The sequence below is a fragment of the Bombyx mandarina genome, chromosome 10, assembly GCF_030267445.1.
Source record: "Bombyx mandarina strain Sakado chromosome 10, ASM3026744v2".
Taxonomy (NCBI): domain Eukaryota; kingdom Metazoa; phylum Arthropoda; class Insecta; order Lepidoptera; family Bombycidae; genus Bombyx; species Bombyx mandarina.
In genome coordinates, this window is record NC_143217.1 from 393,095 (window position 1) to 415,310 (window position 22,216).

The following is a 22,216-nucleotide window of genomic DNA, read 5'->3' on the forward strand; positions in this document are numbered from 1 at the left end:
TTATTTTTATTTTAAAGGATTATGACCTGGTAACTAAGACCTTTAGGTCAAGTCTTATTTTAATTTATATTCTTATTTTTATTAAAATGATAATATGGAGTGAAATGAAATGAAATGAAGATGATTAATTTGAGACATAAATCAACCGCGATGAAACTAAATGAAATGAGACGAAATGATATGGAATGAAATATTGTCTCAGTAAAATGGTGGTCATTTACTGAGACGTTTTCAGTTGACTTTTTGGAAGATCCCAAGAAGCTACGTCCAGCGGTTTTGTTTAATTATCTCACATTTGTGCACTTTCACAGATATTAAACAGTTAAAACTACCGTTATTACACATTTAAACCCGAAGAAACACTAAATAGACAAAATAAAACAAATCACACAAGTTCACTCCTCGCGTTTCCACCAAACAACTGTCATCTTGTTACGAAGGAACAATTTACTTCGCTTGCAGATCATAGGGTAGAACGGATGCCATCCCTGCGTGTATGTGTATGTGCTAGTCAATTTACGCAAAAAATAAGTTTTAGACTTGCCCGAAAATGTATCTAGCGTGAAACGTATTTAGCAATGATATGTTGCTTAAAACATAAATTTCAACCATCATTGCTGTTTTTTTTTTCGAAATTGTAATTGTGTATTTAAGATTTTGGTGTTACCGTCCTGCAGCAGGCCGGGTCTGCTCCCTGCGCCAACAGCTCCCTGACGCAGTCCGTGTGCCCCATGGCTGCGGCCAGTATGAGGGGCGTGGTACCGTCCTGGAATTTTAATTATCAATTTATTATTAGTATAGTAACGCACACGTGGTTTAATTTTCCCGCTCAGCTTGACGTTAAATCCTAAGAATTTCGTAATCTATACTAATATATAAATCTAGTGGTTTTTACGAATGTTCCGTTATAACTACTGAACCATGCATCCGACTGACTTGAAACTTGGTATCCATGTAGAAAATACATGTACTTAATGGATAGGCTAATATTTATATGAGTGTTGGCCTCCCTAATAATAATGATAATAAATAATAATGTTAATTTTAAATGCACAGCGAAGCGGGCGAGTACGGCTAGTTATACCTATAATATGGTATATTCTAAGTGGTTAAATAAAAGATTTACTTGCCTTTTTCTGTACAATATTAAGAAAACAACATTTAAAGCCATTATTTTCCACAAATTATTTACATACATTATTTATTTATATAGTATTCTTGAGTAGTAGTAGTTTTATTTTACCAACCGGAAAGGCAAAGGTGTCCTAACATACAGCCTAATCTTTTATATGTATTTTTTTTATATGAAAAATTATATCATGAAATGAAATGAAATGAAATGAGATAAGATGATATGGAATGAAATATAATCTCAGTAAAATAGTGATACTGAGACTGTTTCAGTGGACTTTTTGGAGGATCCCGAGAAGTTATGTTCAGCGGCTTAGTTTCATTTTCCCACATTTGTGCACTTACACAGATACTAAACAGTTAATAAACCACCGTTATGGCACATTTAAGCCTGAAGAAAAACTAAACAGACAAAATAAAACAAATCACACAACTTCACTCCTCGCGTTCCCGCCAAAAAGTATAGTATTCTTGAATTAAATAAAACTAAACTCGTTTTTTTTTTCAATGACAGAAAGTTCTATATAATAAAAAAAACATTTTTTTTAAACTAAAAAAGTTTTATATAAAAATTACACAAAAAAGGTTTTTCTTTAGATACAAATAAGATGTTTATTACGATAACTAGCTGTGAGGGACCAGCTGTACGAAATCCCACATGACAGACGTCAACCACAGAGTCAATGATAGCACATGTTGGGGACGCCATATTATTTATTTTACTACTTAATTTCATAAAGAAAAGTTAGTTATTTAATAAATATTAAATTTACAACTATAACACAAAAAACCCGTTAAGTTTGCTTCGCTGGTTCTTATCAGACTACGTCTGTTCTTGGAGCCGATTGTAGTTATTATAACATTTCATATTTTCATTTTTAATAAGCGTCTAAGTTATTATTTATCTATTCCTTTTTAAATACAAGAAAAATTTTACGAAACTTATACAATTAATTTTTTATTTCAAGTCCATTTTTTCCACGTTAATAGCGCAAAGTTGACCAGGGCGTCATTAAAATTTGTTTCCCTCCGAAACTGGGGCGCCCCGGGCTCAAAGGAGTTTATGAAGACTATTCCTGTACGGAGTTTGAAGTACGCTTTTGATGCAAAAACGTTTGTACAACGTGGATAACATCAAAAGGTTTTCGGCGCAAAAAGAACCCGAGGCTTTATACTATTTAAATTCGCGTATTAATACTAAAATAGTGTTCAGGCGCCTTTCAGACTTATTAAGAAATGGATTGAAGAGAACAAGCGCCTGTCGAATTGCTGTCGGGCGCGCTGGTCACTCACTTCCAACGTCCACATCACACTAATTTCCATTGTGACCCACTGAAATCAGTTACGTGCATCTCTGGATATTGTTTACGTATCGAGCCCTCTGGTTCCGGAATGAACTCCTCTTTCTTCAAAGGAAACGTGACGAACCCTCGTTTACCAGTCGGCCTACCAACGCCCCAACGTCTGGCTGTACTCCCGGATTTCTGCTGTCCACGTCGATAACTACTTACAATCAGTTCAGAGATGTATTAAGCACACACACAAGGAACACACTCAAACGCCACGATTCAATGTTTATTTACAGTTTACAAAGTATATTTTTAACGCTTTTACACTAAACACTGACGAATGATGTTTATCGAAAATAATTACAATCGTGCTGTCTCTTTTCATCAAGTTGAATTGAAGTGGGTTGTGTTGGTGATGCAAGATTTCATTGGCTTACGCTCGAAAAGGGGGGGAGGGTGATGGGAGAGATGTGCTCCACACTAAACGCTTCACCTTCCCCCCTTTGCCTTTTCATGAGTTCTGTCTCATGCGAGGTTTGGATGCTGGTTGTTGAGCGACAGGAGGTTTTTTTTAGTCGGTTCAACTCCGACATGCCCCGCCCTCCATCCCCAGTGGAGGGCGGAAGTCCGGCGATTTCCTCCTGACAAAAAAAAACGCTCGAAAAGGGGCAATTAATTTAAGTGTCAGTGGCACTAAACAAAGGCAGCCTTGAGCATTTGTGAACACTACGATCTAAAATTTGACATAATATGAAAAACAAGTTGTAGATATCTAGCCTATAAACCAGTCTAATCTAACATGAATGTTCATTCCGCGCGGTTGGTACCTTATTCACTTAATTGTTAGTCACATAATACCACATAAAGGAATGGGTGACGATTCAAGACTGGTTGCCTAGCAGTGCAAACATGTAGTACGTCAGTAGATATCAGATAACAACTTTGTCTAGCTATTAACCTGGAACGAATGTGAACCCATCCTCCATTATCTATTAGAACCATCTGTCCGTAGCAGCAGTATTCTTATCTTATTTCCTAACCAACTTTCCTACTCTTCTCTCTAACTTTTATCTCGAGTACTTCCGTACTGTACGGCCTTGTAAAATCATATTTTTATTATTATTGCTTAGATGGATGGACGAGCTCACAGCCCACCTGGTGTTAAGTGATTACTGGAGCCCATAGACATCCACAACGTAAATGCACCACCCACCTTGAGATATAAGTTCTAAGGTCTCAGTATAGTTACAACGGCTGCCCCACCCTTCAAACCGAAACGCATAACTGCTTCACGGCAGAAATAGATAGGGTGGTGGTACCTACCCGCGCGGACTTACAAAAGGTCCTACCACCAGTAAAAAGCACCAGTTTTTTAAATGGTCGTGCTAACGTTTTAAGCTTGTGTTTTACACTCAATAATACTCATCAGAATAAGTAGACCCATTAGTTACTATTCTAAGATTATCTAGAATAGAAAGATGCCCAATTGAGTTTGACTGTAGAAACGGACAGAGAATCTGTGGAATTATAATTTTGCGGGTTTCATTTTTATTACACGATGTTATTCCTTCACTGTGGAAGTCAATCGTGAACATTTGTTGAGTACGTATTTCATTAGAAAAATTTGTTTATAGTACCTATATCCGTCAAGCACTTGACATCAACACTGTACATCTACTGACACTGTACATCTACGGGAGGAAAAAACAACAATATAATTCCATAAGCTTTCATCGTTTAAAGTAATCAATACCTACACTCAAAACGTAATCAATAAAATATATTTCCCCACATTAGAGACACCAGTGTGCTTATTGCGAGTTTTTTAACTTCTCGATCGCGTAAAAGTTAACTCAAATTTGTATGGAGTTGGAACAGCGCCCCTAGCGGCAAACGAAGGGAAGCACACAGAACGCAACACCGGAGCTGCTGATCAGTCCATGAAATCGTCGGAAAACGAAGCGAAACAACGAATCTTCACTAATAAAATAAACATATCTAAAAGCGTCCAGAGAAAGGTATACACAGTTAATTCTGGTAACAACAATATTTACTTAACTTAAATAAATTCCACAGATTCTCTGTCCGTTTCTACAGTCAAACTCAATTGGGCATCTTTCTATTCTAGATAATCTTAGAATAGTAACTAATGGGTCTACTTATTCTGATGAGTATTATTGAGTGTAAAACACAAGCTTAAAACGTTAGCACGACCATTTAAAAAACTGGTGCTTTTTACTGGTGGTAGGACCTTTTGTAAGTCCGCACGGGTAGGTACCACCACCCTATCTATTTCGGCCGTGAAGCAGTAATGCGTTTTGGTTTGAAGGGTGGGGCAGCCGTGTGACTATACTGAGACCTTAGAACTTATATCTCAAGGTGGTCGGCGGCATTTACGTTGTAGATGTCTATGGGCTCCGATAAACACTTAGCACCAGGTGGGCTGTGAGCTCGTCCAACCACCCAAGCAATAATAAAAAAAACTTCGTAACTACTGTTAATTCAGGAAATTTCAAAAATTCGCAGAACTTACTAATTACACTTGACATCGTGACGTTTTCAACAAATCCTGTTCAATCATCGATCGACCCGATGTAGGACAAGGACGCGCCCTTACTGGGGATGACACGTTTCCGGGAAAATGGGCTCGCTGCAGCGAATAATCCCGTGGAATATAACTTACTGTCTATAGGATTTATCGGGATTGGTTTTCATTTCCATTTTGGATATTTCTAAATATCTGAAGATTTTATTGGTAATTGAAAATGTTGGTTCTGTAGAAAACTTATTCGTCAACATATTTTCTATAAAGTAATTCGTAATAAATATAACTTTCATTTTATTGTCAGAGAAGAACATTGCAATTATAAAAAAAAACATTTAAACTTATAATTTCTTTGGTTGTAATTTGTTTTGTGCATAGTTTCGTTAATTCATCACGACTTATTTTTAATTAATACATCCACCTTAAAGAAACGGTAACAACTAATTCCGATGTAAACCAGGAGGGGCGGGATTTGCTAGCAGCTGCCCGAGCGCCTCCGAAGGTGACCTTAGAGCTCAAGAGCAACTACTTTGCGAATGAATCTACTACCGGATCGGAATCACGACCCGCTGAGAAGATCCGGCGAGAAACTCAGCGGGGAGACATTATCGTGTGACGGTATACCTACATAGAAACGCAACATCTCCAGCAGAGCCCTCTCACAGCGCAACAATAATTTTGTACCACTTAGCAAACTGCATTAGCACATATTACACAGTTACAACAACCGGATAACACCTCGCCATTAATTCGTTACATAACATAACGAGTGCCGCATCAAACGATAAATCATAGAGTAACCGCAGTTTGGATTCATGATCTTTGATGGCTTAAAGCATAAGCGATAACGAGTGGACATGATTTCCCATTGTCGTCACACGAAATCATAACGTGCGTGGCACTGGTGACATTTATCTCTTTTCAGTATCTATTTGAATCCTAACATAATGCTGGCAGTATATTCAACTACAGCAAAATAAAAAATCTATATATTAATACGTGAAGCAAAAACTTTGTATCCCTTTTTACGAAAATTGCGCGGACGGAGGAGTATGAAATTTTCCACACTTATAAAGATTATAGAGAAGAAGTGCACAATGCTAATATTTTTTTTAAATAATGCATAAAAGATACATTAAATCAATAAAGAAAACATTACACACACTACCATGTATTTGACACACAACACGCATGCTTACTATTTGTTTATTGTCAAACTTTTCTTTGCAGTTTGTCAGTTATAGTCTGTCAAATTGAGAATAGATTAAATATTGTTTTATTAATGTGTGTCTAAAGTGTAGTCTTGACGAAATCCGTGATTAAAGAAGTATAATAGTTCTTGACAATAGAATCATAATAGTGTACAAACGTTTAATTTCCATTAGTTATAGTCGAATTTCGACTACCAGGTGACCTCTAGTATTATATATAGTAAGTTGCGTTTTTTTTTCTTTTGTTGAACGTTTATTAATCCGATCCATAACTGGGGTTTCATTACGTGTACAATTTATAGAAATGACTATTATAGTATAATAAACTTATCATGTCTGGATAGCAATCGGAACAAGTTAAGAACGAATAATTTAATTTAACCAAGCCATGGACAACTGTTAAAGTAATACCTACATTAAAGGATCGTCCAAATCAATAGTTGAGTGTGAAGATTTTAAACGCATCCACTTTTATATTGCGCCTAAGCTTTAATGCACGTAGGAGTAAAGTATAAATAATACAAGAAATTCAGGCCACGCGATTTATTTTGGTCGCAATACATTTTCGAATATTTCCTTTGGCTTTGGTTTCTGCACGGAGGGCATTATGGACTTTTTTATCTATTTAGTAAATCAATGGTCAAGCTCACGGCCCGCCAGGTGTAAAGTGGTTACCAAAGCCTATAGACATCACAAAGCGATCGCCGCCAATCTCCTTGAGATGTGAGGTTTTAGTCTCAAGGTACTTAGTTTTGTATTTTATAACGGCTGTCGCAGCAGAAATAGGAAGAGTGGTGGCATTTCATGAGCCAGGCAATAAACAACTTAAGGTATATCGGCACATAGTGCATAATGACACGACATATACCTAATCGTATTTATCAATATAACAACATTATTATCGATGCGCGAGAAAATCTGCGACCTAGAGATATTTCAACAACTTTTAGCCAAGTTTATCATGCATGTTTTTCTATCAAAAGGTCATTGGGGGCGCCTTATAGCGCATTATTTTTAGATTTTATGAAAACTATACATTATACACTACTATTTCATGTATTTTAATCTAATTTTTTTCCTAACAGAGATAGTAACCTCGAGGGGTTATTCTAGCTTCACCGGACATGCTCGCGGGCTCAGACTGGTGACTTTGCTAACTCTAACCCTTGCAAGACTAGTGCGTCGCTGAATCTACCACCGGATCTAAATCGCGACTCACTGAGAAGATTCGACGAGAAACTCAGTGGGCTGTGTCTTTAAGTTAATTGTTAACAACAAGCTTTCATCGCATTCCACGGGTCCGACGAGAACAGTGACCGGTGCTTGGAGTGCCTAAAAGCATCGATCCTTGATCTTGAGTTATCACCATCATTCACAAGCAACGGCAGTGCCAAAGGCTCAATTAAAATACAATCAATAAATTTCCCATGTTTCACTAGGCGATATCACTCTAACACGAGCTATGGATAAGACAAGGATAAAGTCTAATAATTTCTTAGCTGCTATCGAAAAATATACCCACCCTATCTCTGGAGTCAATGTGAACTTTCCCTGTATCCAAGAGTTGTCGGAGTCGGTCGCAGTCCCCCCTCAGCGCTGCGAGGTGGAACTGCACGTCGGTGCGGGATTCCTTCTGCAAAAGCAAAAAGAACTTTATCATTCAATGATTTTATTTATTTATTGCTTAGATGTGTGGACGAGCTCACAGCCCATAGACATCTACAACGTAAATGCGCCACCCACCTTGAGATATAGGTTCTAAGGTCTCAAGCACAGTTACAACGGCTGCCCCACCCTTCAAATCGAAACGCATTACTGCTTCACGGCAGAAATAGGCGGGGCGGTGGTACCTACCCGTGCGGACTCACAAGAGGTCCTACCAACAGTAATTACGCAAATTATAATTTTGCGGGTTTGATTTTTATTACACGATGTTATTCCTTCACCGTGTAAGTCCATCGTGAACATTTGATGAGTACGTATTTCATTAGAAAAATTGGTACCCGCCTGGGATTCGAACATCGGTGCATCGCTTCAACACTAATGCACCGGATATCTTATCCTTTAGGCCATGACGACTTCAGTTTACTATTTACTTTTGCATAGATCCAGAGATCTTTTTTGTTTCCATGTCCCAGAAGGGCATTACTAGAAATAATATTTAAAAAAATTGTCAACCTAAAGACTGTTATTGATATGGAGTTTAATAATGTGTTCATTAGTGTTTCCCATCAAAAAGAAAAGCTGTTGCTCATCAGATCAACAGTCCGAATATTCTTCGGAGCTCGTGTTTATGCAAGTTTGTGTGAAATTGTCAATAGCACACTTTAGGTTATTTGTTTTTATGTAATTTATTAATGATTTCTTCTTCTATTCGTCTATACACTACAACATCACACAAAACGGGAAATTATAATTTAAAAAAAATATTAAAATTTCTTTGTTGTTAATTAATAAGTTAATAACTTCTTAGTTGCAAAAATTATGCTCCCACACTGTGAACTAGGCCGAAAATGTAACATCGCAAAAAAAATTAAAGTGTTATTTATCTCTGATCTAATTATAATATGTATAATACTCGTATAATCGCTAGGTCGTCTGGTGCTTTCGTTAAACAATAGTATTATGTAAGTAAGAACATCGAAGTCTGTGAACGAACACCATTCGCTCAAATAATTTGCTATGAATAAAAAACTATATAGTCATTTTGTATTAATATCACATAGCGGTAATGTACAAAATAAATCGCTAAATTAGGATAGAAGGTTGCATGTGGCATTAATTATCGCATACATCAATCACTGCACGCGTTATTGTCATCGTAGTTGAATGATCAGTATAATTTATTGAATCAAGGTCAAGTTTACAATCATTACTACATCGCAGTTCTTGTAGCTTAGAAGACTGTCTATTTTCCGTGTTAGGTCGAGCGAGGTCGTGTAGGAGCAGCGAGGACGAGGGATTAACCCAGGCTTAACCGGGGACTGCCATGAGAACAAACGAGTCCATTCTAAGGCAGCTAAACATCCGAAAAACGCTCTCTTCCATCTGCCGGGAACGTGTTATGAGCTTCTTCGGACACATCATGCGGTCTCCCAGATATGAATTAGAGAAGCTCATAATTACGGGTCGCATACAGGGCAAGCGCGCCGTGGGCAGAACACCAGCCAGATGGTCAGATCTAGTAAGAGAAGCACTTGGTGGTAGTCTGTACCATGCGGTCCATGCCACCCATGATCGAACACAGTGGAAGAACGTCACATGTGGTCGCGATCCTCAGTAGTAAGGAAACGATAGAAGAGAGAGCCGAAGATTGCGAGCCTCTCGAACATTATGTCCAGTTCCTCACAGTACACATCCGCAGCCAATCTGATGCAAATTGGTAAGAAGCTGCGATGAATTGTACTGGCTCTAGACCAACAAACAGAGACCTTAACTTTTCTAGGGGCTCTTTTTGGTTTGAAGCATTGTCTAAATACTGAACCAGGGTTTAACCAACATGATGATCACTTACAATTATCAAAAAGAATCCATTCTTCATCGCAAGTGACAATGCGGTTCAAAATCCCTTCGTGTCTTTTAAACAAAGCAAGACTTAAAGCGTTCGTCGCCTTAGCGATTATTCTGTGCATGCGCACCCACTTATCAAGCTTTTTTGCCTTGACAATTTGATGTAAATGTGCCAATATTGTTTTGAAGTTAACCTTGAAAGCTGCTGTTAGCTCAGCGATAGTTTGAGTATCGTCAACTTCCACTAACACCTTTAATTCATCGTTGTTGACTTTAGTTTCCGGGTGACTACGCGGTTCATTTTTTAGGTGAACATTTCTATGTCGGTAGCATTCAAACAAATGAAGAATTGTGCGTTCGTTTGTAGTGTTCACTCTATGCATGTTATTAATGTTGCGAGATGTTCGTGCGACATTACTACCGCGACGGAACTCGTATTCCAATATTTACTCTTATTTTTATCATGTCCTTGGCCATATTGATGAAAAAGATACGAATTCAGTAAAAACAAAATACTAATGAATAAAAAATAACTAAAATTGAAAATAGAATTCCATATATTTAAAAAAAATCATTTAAGTTTAGAAATTACTGACATCCTTACATATATTAGGTACATTTCAAATAGCCAGTATTATAAAACGACAACTTCATGGTATACTTACTATTACTTTTACTTACTATTATTTTATATTCATGATCCTATTCAAGAAAACATCATACATTAACACTCAAATTAATTTAAAATTTTTGTATACACAAGACAATTTTTAATCAAAATTTAGAAGAACAATCTAGTTTTCGTACACGAACGTAATGAGTCTGAATCGGTAATCGGTTTGCAACACGGATTTAATAACATCACAAGCACGCGATATTTGTAGGTTGAACGAACCGAACTGACACATCCGTGGATAGATATTGGATGTTTTCTTAGGGTTGGTAAGTTAACTTGGTTAGTACTAAAACTGTTGGCATAGAAATAGTCTATTTTCAATTGGAGACTATACGCGAAGATTACGACAACCGTATATGGTACTCATAACCGCTTCCTATTAAAATATCCCGTCATCGTTCTCGTCGAACCCGTCGCTTGCGACGAAAGGCTTGACGAGTAAATTAACCCACAGACACAGCCCACTGAGTTTCTTGCCGGATCTTCTCAGTGGGTCGCGTTTCCGATCCGGTGGTAGATTCTGCAAAGCACAGCTCTTGCTAGGGATCGGGTTAGCAACGTCGTCAGGTTTGAGCTCCGCGAGCTCACCTACTAGTTAGGGTTACACTGAAATAGCCTCTCAAGGCTATCAGCTTAGGTAGGATAAAAAAAATTAAATATAGAACGTTAGGACTGACAGCACCAGTGCGTTGGGTCCAACATAGTTGAACCACTCCCTTGGCTAAGGCATTTCTATTTGATTTTTCCCGTCTGCCATAAGCTGTGCTGTGGACTGCGCAGGCATGAGCAGACTGATTTACCAACACAAACCTAGTTTCAGAGGAAGGAAGAGGGGGGCAATAAGTGAGGTCGGTCATTTGCTTATAATTAGAATCAAAATAGAAAGAAATGTGACATAAATGATACATGCTTGGACTGAACTGATATTTTACGCGACGTAACAAAAACATATTTTTCTAAAACTGGCGACATCTTAGATATTCATGATACTATCAGACTACGCCTACGTTCATCTTACGCAGATTCATATTTGTGCGCATTTCATGAAATACCTATCAACCCTGCGCCCGCCCGTTTCGGATTACGGTACAGCTTTAAGCTTCACTGAGTTTAACACGTTACTTACATGCGCATGGAACATCGGATCAGTCACCGTGAATTAAAAAAAGCTTGAACTGCTAGTGAATAGATTATTAATAATAGCAGTGCTCACATTGAATATTGCTGTATGACATTACATTTTCTAAAACCGACATCAAGAACAACTGTCAGACGTTTCACTCGCTGAACTTCTGTTTTATCAGATACTACAGATTTTAGCATACCTTTGTTCTATTTGATATCTAAATCTGATTATCTCTGTTATCTCTCCTCATAAAGCGCTATGCGTATTGAAACTATACTAATAAGAATGGTTCCTAATTCATTCTGATTTAGAATTATTATTTTATTATTTCGGAACAAACCCGTTTTTGAATTTGGACGCGTTGATGGTCTGCTTTATCCCGCTTCTGTGTTCTGGATTTGTTGGATGAGAATTTAACATTATGCCTCTTTATTATTTATAGGCCCACGAAAACATCACGACCATCGTGACTGATAAGTTGCATCGCACGGAGGAGTGCGCTGCCTGGTGCTTGCAATCAACACATTATTAGCTTCAATTTTCAACAAAAAATACACGAACCCACCTCAAAATTCACATTCAATACTAATTCTTGTATAAATTTCCACTTATCTCGGAATTGAAGGCCGTAACTCACATTGTATTAGTTACGCTCTAATTATGTTTACTATTTCAAACTATTTTGTGATATATATCTTCACGGTAATTAATTTTCGTTAATGGATTCCTGTAGGCTTTGGATTAAGAAGGATATATGTACGTAATTCAAAAGTCAAATTATTGCCTATCCACTGCTATTTCTACTTATTTATAATTTTAGTATATTTTATTGATTGCAAAAACTAATAAAAACCATTGTACATTTTGAGTTAACTTCTGTAAACTGCAGCGTTAGGTAGTTAAATTCCACGTGTTCCAGACATGTGAAATCAGCGAATTCAGTGCAAGATAAATTGGTCATTACAGATCGTCCGTCTGTCATCCTTACTATTGAGATTCGATGCTCAGGACAGCCGCGAGATTTGTAGATTAAAGGAACGCTTTTTTTTTTCACAGTAGAAAATCGCCGTATTCCCACCCGCACGGCAGGTGGGGTATGTGAGAGTCGAACCTCACTAAAAACTCCTGCCGCTCACAGCCGGCGCCCTACCCCGGAACGGGCGGGAACCTAGTCGGAGCTATTGAGACGGCGGGACAGGGTTTACGCAGAGCATATTACACATCCATCCCGCCGAAAGGAACGACATAGCCTGAATAAGGAGAAATTAGTGGAAGCAACACAGCATCACTATTAGGTCCCATTTATTTTCCTATTTCATGTGCACTGATCGTACGTACCGACTTGTCAAAAATCAAAGAAGGATAGTCGATTATCTTCTTTGAGATTTTGATTCTGTCATTTAAAAAGGACAACACCTTTCACATTATGTATGGATCCTTTAGTGCTATGTATACAAGACTGTACGTGTGCTTCTTATACAACAAACGAGCCTCCGTCCAATTATTAACATCATTACGGAGCTGCAAATGATAGCGGTAATCACAACACGGTCGCTTGAGCGCTTTAATGGCCTCAGAACTTGTACGATGAGACGAAAGTTGCTTCTCAACCGATGGTCTTCTGTATCATTATCTTGATGATGATGATGATATTGCAATTGTTGTAAATTATAGATTTGTAAAGATATTTTTTTACTAGGTTACGTTCGAGAATAAATGGTAACTCAAGCAACGTGATTTATATATGATACCATTATTTTTTAATTTTCAAAGACTATGGACATATGTATGTAGATGCCATAAATATAACGTTAAAAGAATGGTTAATGACAATTACTTTTACAAGAACGGAGCATTATAAACAGAGTTTTGAAGTCGTCGTGGCCCAAAAGGATAAGACGCTCGATGATTATCTAGCGATGCGACAGTGCCAGTGTTCGAATCCCGCAGGCGGGTATCAATTTTTCTAATGAAACACGTACTTAACAAATCCACGTCCACGGTGAAGGAATAACATCGTGTGATAATAATCAAATCCGCTAAAAATATAAATTTTGTTACTACTGGCATTATTGTTACCTTAGTACCACCACCCTGCCTATTTCTGCCGTGAAGCATTATTGAGTTTCAGTTTCAAGTGTCGCGCAGCCGTTGTTACTGTCAAACTGAGATTTGAGGACTCATGTTTCAAGATGTGTGGCAGAATTTTGTTGTTGATGTCTATGGGCTTCGGTGACCACTTAACACCAGGTGGGTTGTAAATCTTGCATAGATGGGCCATAAGTAAAAAAAAATCGAAAGTTTCCACCATTCAAAAATATATCTGTCGTTTTAAACATTGTGTTACCAATATTAGGTACTATTTTGAAAACATTCATTCAGTAATTTAACACGCAAAACCACACACATCTGTTCAAATATTCATTCGCCACGGAAACTTCTGGAATGTTTTTCGTTTTCAAATGAATCATTGTTCCTTCGATTCGTTGCGAAAATTTCAATTCTCTGTACCCGGCGGCTTGTTTTTGTTTTAAAACAATTTGAGTGACGTAAGTTTACGTAAAGTTATAATGATATTTTGTAGATGTTTTCTTTGACAAAAACGTGACGAGTGCTTTGAAGTTGAAATAGACAAGACAACGGTACGAGCTCGTGCGGGAGTCTGCGGGACATACACTTCTACAAAATTCCAATGGAGTAATTCCCATTCAGAAATGTATCATCAAATTATAATTTAATACCGTGTCTGTATCAAACGCTATTCTCCAAAAGAAATGTAAGCTATACTAATTCAACCTCAATATAATTGAGTACGTTAATTGCTTTGAAACAAACAAAAGATTTACGAATTAAAAGGTCAATAGCCTCAGTGTAGATGCTTAATTAAAAATGAAATCAGTAAACTACTCTTTAAAGCATTTAAAATAAATAATATATACATAAATATTTGTATATTTTATTCAGACATTAATATTTTGATATTTTAAATTTATTAAATTTTATTGTACACTATTCCACCTACTATAAACTAGATTACTCTGATTTTGAGGAGAAGTCATTAATTGAGTGATCATGTAAGGTTAAGCTCACTTTTTGTGTCGTTAAAATTGTTCGTTGTATGTTTTGTTCTTCTTTACATTAAACAGGCAGAAGGGACGCCATACTTAAATGAAAAGTATCATCACTCGTATCAATATTATTCAATATATACCTACTTTAATTGCTAACAAATAATGTAATGATACCACGTATTCATAGCCGACTACCACCACGGAGGAAAAGCTGATAATAAATAAACCAAAACCGAAGGTTTATTTAACAAAAAGTAAAGTACAATAACTTGCCGGATAAAAATAAAAAGGCAAAAATTCAAGTAGCTTTGAACGTAATTCAAATGTTTGAATGCGTAGTAATATTTGTAGAAGTAAGTTTATTTAGACACGAGTATAGTTACTCTATGTAGAAATCTAGTAACAATTATATAACTCTGATTGTAGTATATTAATAAGAGAAGAATTACAATGTTCAATTTAAGTTAACCTATTTCCTGTTAGTATACATGTACATAAATTTCTTTAAAGCTTAATATTTAATTATAATAATTTTAAATCAATCAACTGCAAAAAAAAATTCGCATTACGGTCACAAAGCCCTTCTAATAACAAGCGGTTGCGCAATTGAACAAAAACCGTCAGTCGGTACGGTAATGTCGGCTTCAGACCAGTTACTACTAATGTTTGCTGTCTTATCAGCTGATGTTGTGCTATATTAAAGATATTCGTAATTAGATTAAACGCTAAAAAGTTTACGAATTATTTTGGAAATCCAAGCCTTCCAATAGTGAACCTCGTTAAGCTAATTTACATAATTAGCGTGGTAGCTTGTGTCCTAACCAAACACATCGTCAAAAGGCAGCTAACCGCAAGCACCTTTTGTTAGTATTGAAGCACGGACTAACGTTATTTATTACAGTGTGCACAGTGCGAATTTTACAACGTTCTCGATAGCGAAACTCCATACAAATTTGAGTTAACTTTTACGCTATCGAGAACTTTAAAAAACGCACATTAAGCACACTGTATACATAAGACTTACAGAGAAGTTAGTAACTACCCAGCCTCTCGCCTGCGATCGTTCAAATGACACCGCTGCTATATTCACCTAGTTCGTGTTTTACAAATATTTGTTTATTTGTCACATTTGGATTTACTAGTTATTAAGTTCAAATTGAGAAATTCATGTTGAAAATATTACAATTATTACAATATTAAATAACATTGTATTACAAGTTCAAAACTCGTTTATCGGATACAACATCGCATTGCATAGCTCTGAACCCACAAGACACTTGACCTCGCCACTACTACCAATGACCGACAAAATAAATTTTTTGTTACCACGAGACGTGACTGCCGGATGTAAACAACTCTCTATTTCGTTATTCGCTACTGTCAAAACTATGAACTGTTATTGGAGTATTCAGTGAGCCAACTGGTATTTAGTGTTGGGGGTTGATCTTTGCTGCGTCTTTTGCTTTGCTCGAGTCTTTTGCTGCAGAGCAACCAAGCGTTCCCGCATACTCCAAAACATATAAATACTCAGAACCCGTAGAACAACATTTTCTCGGGTTTTTGTGGAACCCTACTACTGAATACTGCACACCATTAAACGCCCAATATCTTTAAGAATATTATTGTTATCTGGAAAATAAACTACAGAACTCAAAATAAAAAAAATCAGTACTTTATGACCATTTATGTAATGTTGTTAGACATATTTTATTTCGTAGCGTGGCTACTACGTCTAAGCGTTCCCTACGGAAGGCAAAAACCGCTCGGAAACCCATATATGTATGTAATACTGAGATTTTATGGCAAAAAACTAAAACCTGATTAAGGAAAAATAGATATAATATCTATTAGATTTATTGAGTTGCAATAATGTCCTAGTTCACACAAAATCTATCGAATAATAAATTATTTTCGACAACGCGGTGTGTTGTTTAGGCGCTATAGACAGATGACTCCATACATACACTACACAAGTCCCTTTAATTTTCAGGAAAAAGTAAATACTTCCTAAATAACCGCATCTAATGGTCGAGGAGATCGCGTTGTACAAAACACGCAACTAAAATACAATTAACGATTAGTGACAGTTAAACTCCGGCCAAAAGAACATGCTTTGTTCATTACCTGATCGCGTGACGTCGGTAATTACAGCAATGATTCGCGACACTTTCCCGATGGCTTATCATTCTACCACTGAATATGGTGGTAAGCTAGGAAAGATACGACAACCGTAAATCATCTCAATCGTTGGCCGATTTTTTTGGTCCGTTGTATGCTAAAAATATATCTATTTAATTTAACACATATTTTCTTTAATGAAACGATTGTTCTAGAATTGAGATGCTTTGTAACGATGACGGCAAAAAGTTGTTGTCGTTGGAATTACATCTGGCATTTAAACATCACTTTAGGATATTTATTTAATCGATTTGTCATTGTCATGTCATGTTATTTAATTAAATGTAGAGATAATTATTATTATAGCAAGCTATTTTTCGTAAGTTCATTCTGGTAATTTTTACAAATGATTTAAATAATAATGTGAGATATACATTAGGTATATAATTATACATGAGCGCCAGGTGTGATGAAAATACATTTAGTATTTAATCTCCTTCATTCGAGATCTGGAACTTAAAAATTGTAAATTGTCTAGGTATCTGTTTATGAATATCATGACACTGATTGATAGTTGTTAAACTTTATTTATAAAAGTATAAAAAAAAGAAAATTTACACATTCATTTTACTTCACAAAATCAGCAATCTTTGTTTAAGATAAGCGATCTAAACACAGAAGCGTCTATCAGATGCTGCAGTTTCCGCGATCTGCACACTCACGCTATCTTTTTATCTACAGAATGTAGATATAATACTTTCCGCGCGTGTTATCTTGGAACTAAAACACGGAGAAAGCAGAAGACATTTTTACAGGAAGCAGATGAGCAACTGAGCTGTTCAATGTGCGGTCGACCCCTGCCTACCCACAACACCCGTTGTACTTAAACGAAGTACATAAGCCTGTGAGTTTACTCCTCAACATTATTTTTCGAATAAATAAAAAAAAAGCATAAAATTTTTGAGTAAACAACCTACATACCTACTATTGATCGAATGCACTTTCCAACTTTATCTCGACTTTAAGGATACGATAGAAAGTGTCTCGTTAAACCATATATGTATATTAATGTAAATCGTTTGTTTGCATTGCCAAGGAGGTCAGACTGTATTCGGAACGCCAGTAAAAAGTTTAATTGCAAAGCAACAATTGTCATGTATATTTTTATAATTTTTAACTTTGTTTTATCTAAGATTGTTAATAATAATAAACTGTCAGCTACGAGATGTGCATCCTATCTTTTTTATTGAAAAATCTTCCTCATCAAAACCCAAAATCTAAACAAGAAACCGTCCGCTACAGACTGTGAATTTCATTCTAAAAGTTCAATGGTATTTTAAGTTTTTTTTTTTTGTATTTTACGGATAATTACCAAGGGGTTGCCTATCTCTGTTTCGAAGCAGTAATGTGCTCCGATTTAAAGGATCTGTCAGCCGTTTTACAATACAATTGTAGCTTCGTGCGTCAAGGTCGGTGGCGGTATTCCCCTTGTGATGGCTCTGGTAAACACTAAATATCAGGTGGTCCGAGCGCTTGTTCACCCATCTACGCTAACTTCTACGTTGCAAGTTACCGTCAGTTTAATTGCGATAGAAAGCTGACTGGCCACCTGTTATAAGTGATTTTTGAAGCAAGTAGACACAAACCCTTCTTGTCGAATACCCCACTCGGAAAGCAGACCCATGACTGCTTTGCGACAGAACTAGAGAGGAATAAGAGGAATAAGAACTAGAGAGGAAGAGATATCCTCATAATTGCTATTTGCGATAGTTTGACAGTCAACTTCACGGTACAGAATTTCGTAAGGTCTGTGTTGTTCATTGCGTGCGACAGATCGTTTTACATGCATCGTGCGTCGTGTGTGACATATTGATGTCGGGTCGGGGTCAAGTGAGGCATGCGTTAGTGCAAATTCATGAGTCAGAGGAGAAAGCGAATGCGCTTGCAAATAGAGAATTTACTGGTGATTCGGACAAAGTACAAAATATTATGATACTATCTAAACATAACGAATAGTCGGGCTATTGATGCCAACTTGTTAGACCAGAGGTTCTCAGATTTTTTGACTCGTGCCAAATCGTGTTTTTTTATTTTTTTTATTGCTTAGATGGGTGGACGTGCTCACAGCCCCCCTGGTGTTAAGTGGTTACTGGAGCGCTTTGAGATATAAGTTGTCTCAGTATAGTTACAACGGCTGCCCCACCCTTCAAGCCGAAACGCATTACGGCTTCACGGTAGAAATAGGCGCGGTTGTGGTACCTACCCGTGCGGACTCACATGAGGTCCTACAACCAGTAAGTACCTGTTTTGCGATTACTTGAAAAATCACCAGCTTAAACAATATTTAAGTAAGTTTTTTTAAGTCTTTTAATAAAGTCTTATACCGAAAACTACATAAACATTATAATTCAAACCTTGTAGGCGTACTATGTTTCACCACACTAATAAGCGCTAATGATTTTGTATTTGGTAATGTTGCTTTCACTGTCATTTAATTTAAATTTTCATTTCTATTTATGGCCCTCCATATCAAACAGGTTATGAGGGGCGACGAAGGACGAGAAGTTGAGGATTAGATATTATTATTTTCTAGAAGGAAATCCAGTAGTGATATCTCCGATCATTAGCGCCGGACGCTCTTCCGCATTTGGCTGTAACAAAATGTACGACGAGAAATCGACGTGGGTTAACATTGCAATGGCAGTGATGCAGTGATGCAGATACGATCAAAGTTCGTTGAACCGTCAGGGTCGAACCCAACAGCGCAGAGTAACAAAAGAGGTCCAAACAATACAATAGGCCAGAGTGTTATTGCCTAACGCAGTTTTGTACTTAACTGCTGTACGGTGGAAAAGAATGGAAACTCTATTACGTGCCAAGCAATTTTCTCTTCACTTGTGATAGATGTTCAGAACCACCAAAGTCAAAGTGAAACTTTCACATTCTTATACATACAACTTTTAGGTATTCTCTTTTTGGATCTAGGGGAAATCGAGATATCCTTGTGTGTGGTAGTTAAATACCAAGAAAGACTCACTTTCGCTCAAAACTCAAATGCTATATCGTAACGGATAGAAATCGAACACGAGAAACCATCTTAAATATTTATGTACATGTGGGTTGAGCTCTTCCCGATTATCACCTGTGTCCTCATGGTCAGTCATTTGTAGGTTAGACTCGAATTAGGAATACAAATAATAGCATACTAGAAATGCGGCGATCTCAGAGACGCGTGCGATCGCAATGGTGCCTCCAAAGAGAATGCTTCTTCTCTCAAATGACTGTCTAGTCACTCCCGTCATAGACTAACTCTTCAAATGTCACACGTCATCTACTGACCCACCCATCACTGACACTTGCCATACGTCATTGTCTATTGAACGATTCAATAACAAGTCTACCCATAAACAATTACAATCGCAGCGCCATCTCCGATTCAACCAAGGTAATTAACCTGACGTTTCCAATCTAATATATCACAGCTATTTCCACTAATGTTCCGAAGTTCCGACATATATTTTATACAGAGTATCGTGCAGTAATCAGAACTATGACTCATGAGGTGCAATCGAGATCTTGATGGGGACTCAATGGACCACTTTCGTGAAGTTGAGCCGTTCGAATGGAATGCCATTGTTATATTGTTTCATTTTATTCATACGCAGTCAGATCATAGCCGTCTTGCAGCATCGTAAGGTTCTAGGGAGAAGGGAAAGAAAGTGGGTATTACCAGAGCCATTGCAAATTCTAAAATGCATTACAGTGGCCCGATACTAAGCTGTATAAAGATTTGAAAAGCAATTTTATTTTTTTATAGCAAAAAAAAAAAAATACTCTATTTATGAACAATACCGAACACGATCTCGTTAAAATTAGAAATTTTTAAAGTATTGTTACGAAAATCAATCAAAACGTTACAATGGCATTATAGAGAATCTGCACAAGTTATGTAAGTTAAATAAAGATACATTATGACTTGGTAAAGGTCGTGTTGTACATAATTGGATACTTTCATTTGTCTATAATCATAAAATGCCCGTTCTAGTATTTTATATTCTTGTGTTAGGAGCTTGAGGTAAACTTAGACACAACAATGTTTTATTCAGCATCCACCAGATTTGTGGTCTAATTAGGTTATAAAAACTACGATATATTCTATAAGTATCTTAAATTGTAATGGATCGTTTTCTGCAGATTCTTTTGGAAAGCAATTTCGTTTGAATAGCTAGCTATATCAGTATTGAGCTTATAATTTCGAATACCTTGACGCAAACAAATTCAGTGCTACCAGTGTAGTCAAAATATAATTAACTGTTGTTAAAGCCAGGTTGGCTAAGAAATGTAGCATGTGTACCTACCTTTACTGGTGGTAGGACGTCTTATGAGTCCGCATGGGTAGGTACCACCAGGTGGTAGGTACAACTCCTGTCTCGACAGTCTCGAGTTGGGTGGCGGCATTTACGTTTTAGTTGTCTATGGGCTCCGGTTACCACTTAACCGGTGTGACTTAATAAATGCGTTTTTAATTATGGTATTATCGTATTCATAAAACTCGCCATGGCCTTGAGACGGATGCATAATGCGGACCGGACCGGTTCTACGTAAATAGCATCATGCCCTCGCTACTATGCACATCGATCTCACTGGAAAGGTCAGAGCTGTATTTTATTACAAACTCTTCTATTATAAGTGTACGCCCTTTGAAATGACTATATAGGGTGTTTTAGTTCGTAAAATATATTGTTACAGTGTGTAGTATCGAAAGCCGCTATTACCCAGCCATCAAAAGATCTCTGTATTGAACACTAAACCATACAGGACTCCTGTATTGAGACACGGGCCACGAAACAACATGCGGCTTTTCCTAAACTTACTAATGAAATCGTAGCTGTTCACAAAACACCTATCTTACAAATTTCCCCTGGATATCTAATGTAATAAATAATAAAGTAGCGGAACGAAATAGCCGTGACCCATAAACAATAAAAGCAGATTAATAAATAAATAAATAGGACAAAATTTTTAACGTCATCTCACCAAGACAAACATCAATTAACAATTATTCGATGTGCATATTACTATTTAATACAATCAATAGAGTCACGCGATTCCAAGTCACGGCTGCGTTGCGGTAACTACGTAATTACGCTGTAAATCTGACACTGTTTTTATACCATTTTTACCATCCGGCTATGGAATGAGCTCCCCTCCACGGTGTTTCCCGAGCGCTATGACATGTCCTTCTTCAAACGAGGCTTATGGAGAGTATTAAGCGGTAGGCAGCGGCTTGGCTCTGCCCCCGGCATTGCTGAAGTCCATGGGCGACGGTAACCACTCACCATCAGGTGGGCCGTATGCCCGTCTGCCTACAAAGGCAATAAAAAAAAAAAAAAACATATTTATAGTCTGTAGTAGTAGTATGTACATATATATGTACAAGAATATGATGTTATATAAGTAAAATATGATAATATCAGAGACCTGGTATCGCATTGCGTGTACTTCACTAATATTTAAACAGGCAAATCGGTTTATAGTA

At 37.1% G+C, this 22,216-nt stretch overlaps 1 protein-coding gene across 1 annotated transcript in view; it reads right to left on the minus strand.

The window, feature by feature from the left end:
* Nucleotides 1-22,216, minus strand: part of LOC114249629 (uncharacterized) — a 40,614-nt gene that overhangs the window by 6,371 nt on the left and 12,027 nt on the right. The window contains exons 2-3 of the mRNA XM_089730107.1: nucleotides 7,699-7,809; nucleotides 668-766 (exon numbers count right to left, since the gene is read on the minus strand). Of these exons, the coding sequence (XP_089586233.1) occupies nucleotides 668-766; nucleotides 7,699-7,809 (210 nt within the window). The remainder of the gene's footprint in view (nucleotides 1-667; nucleotides 767-7,698; nucleotides 7,810-22,216) is intronic.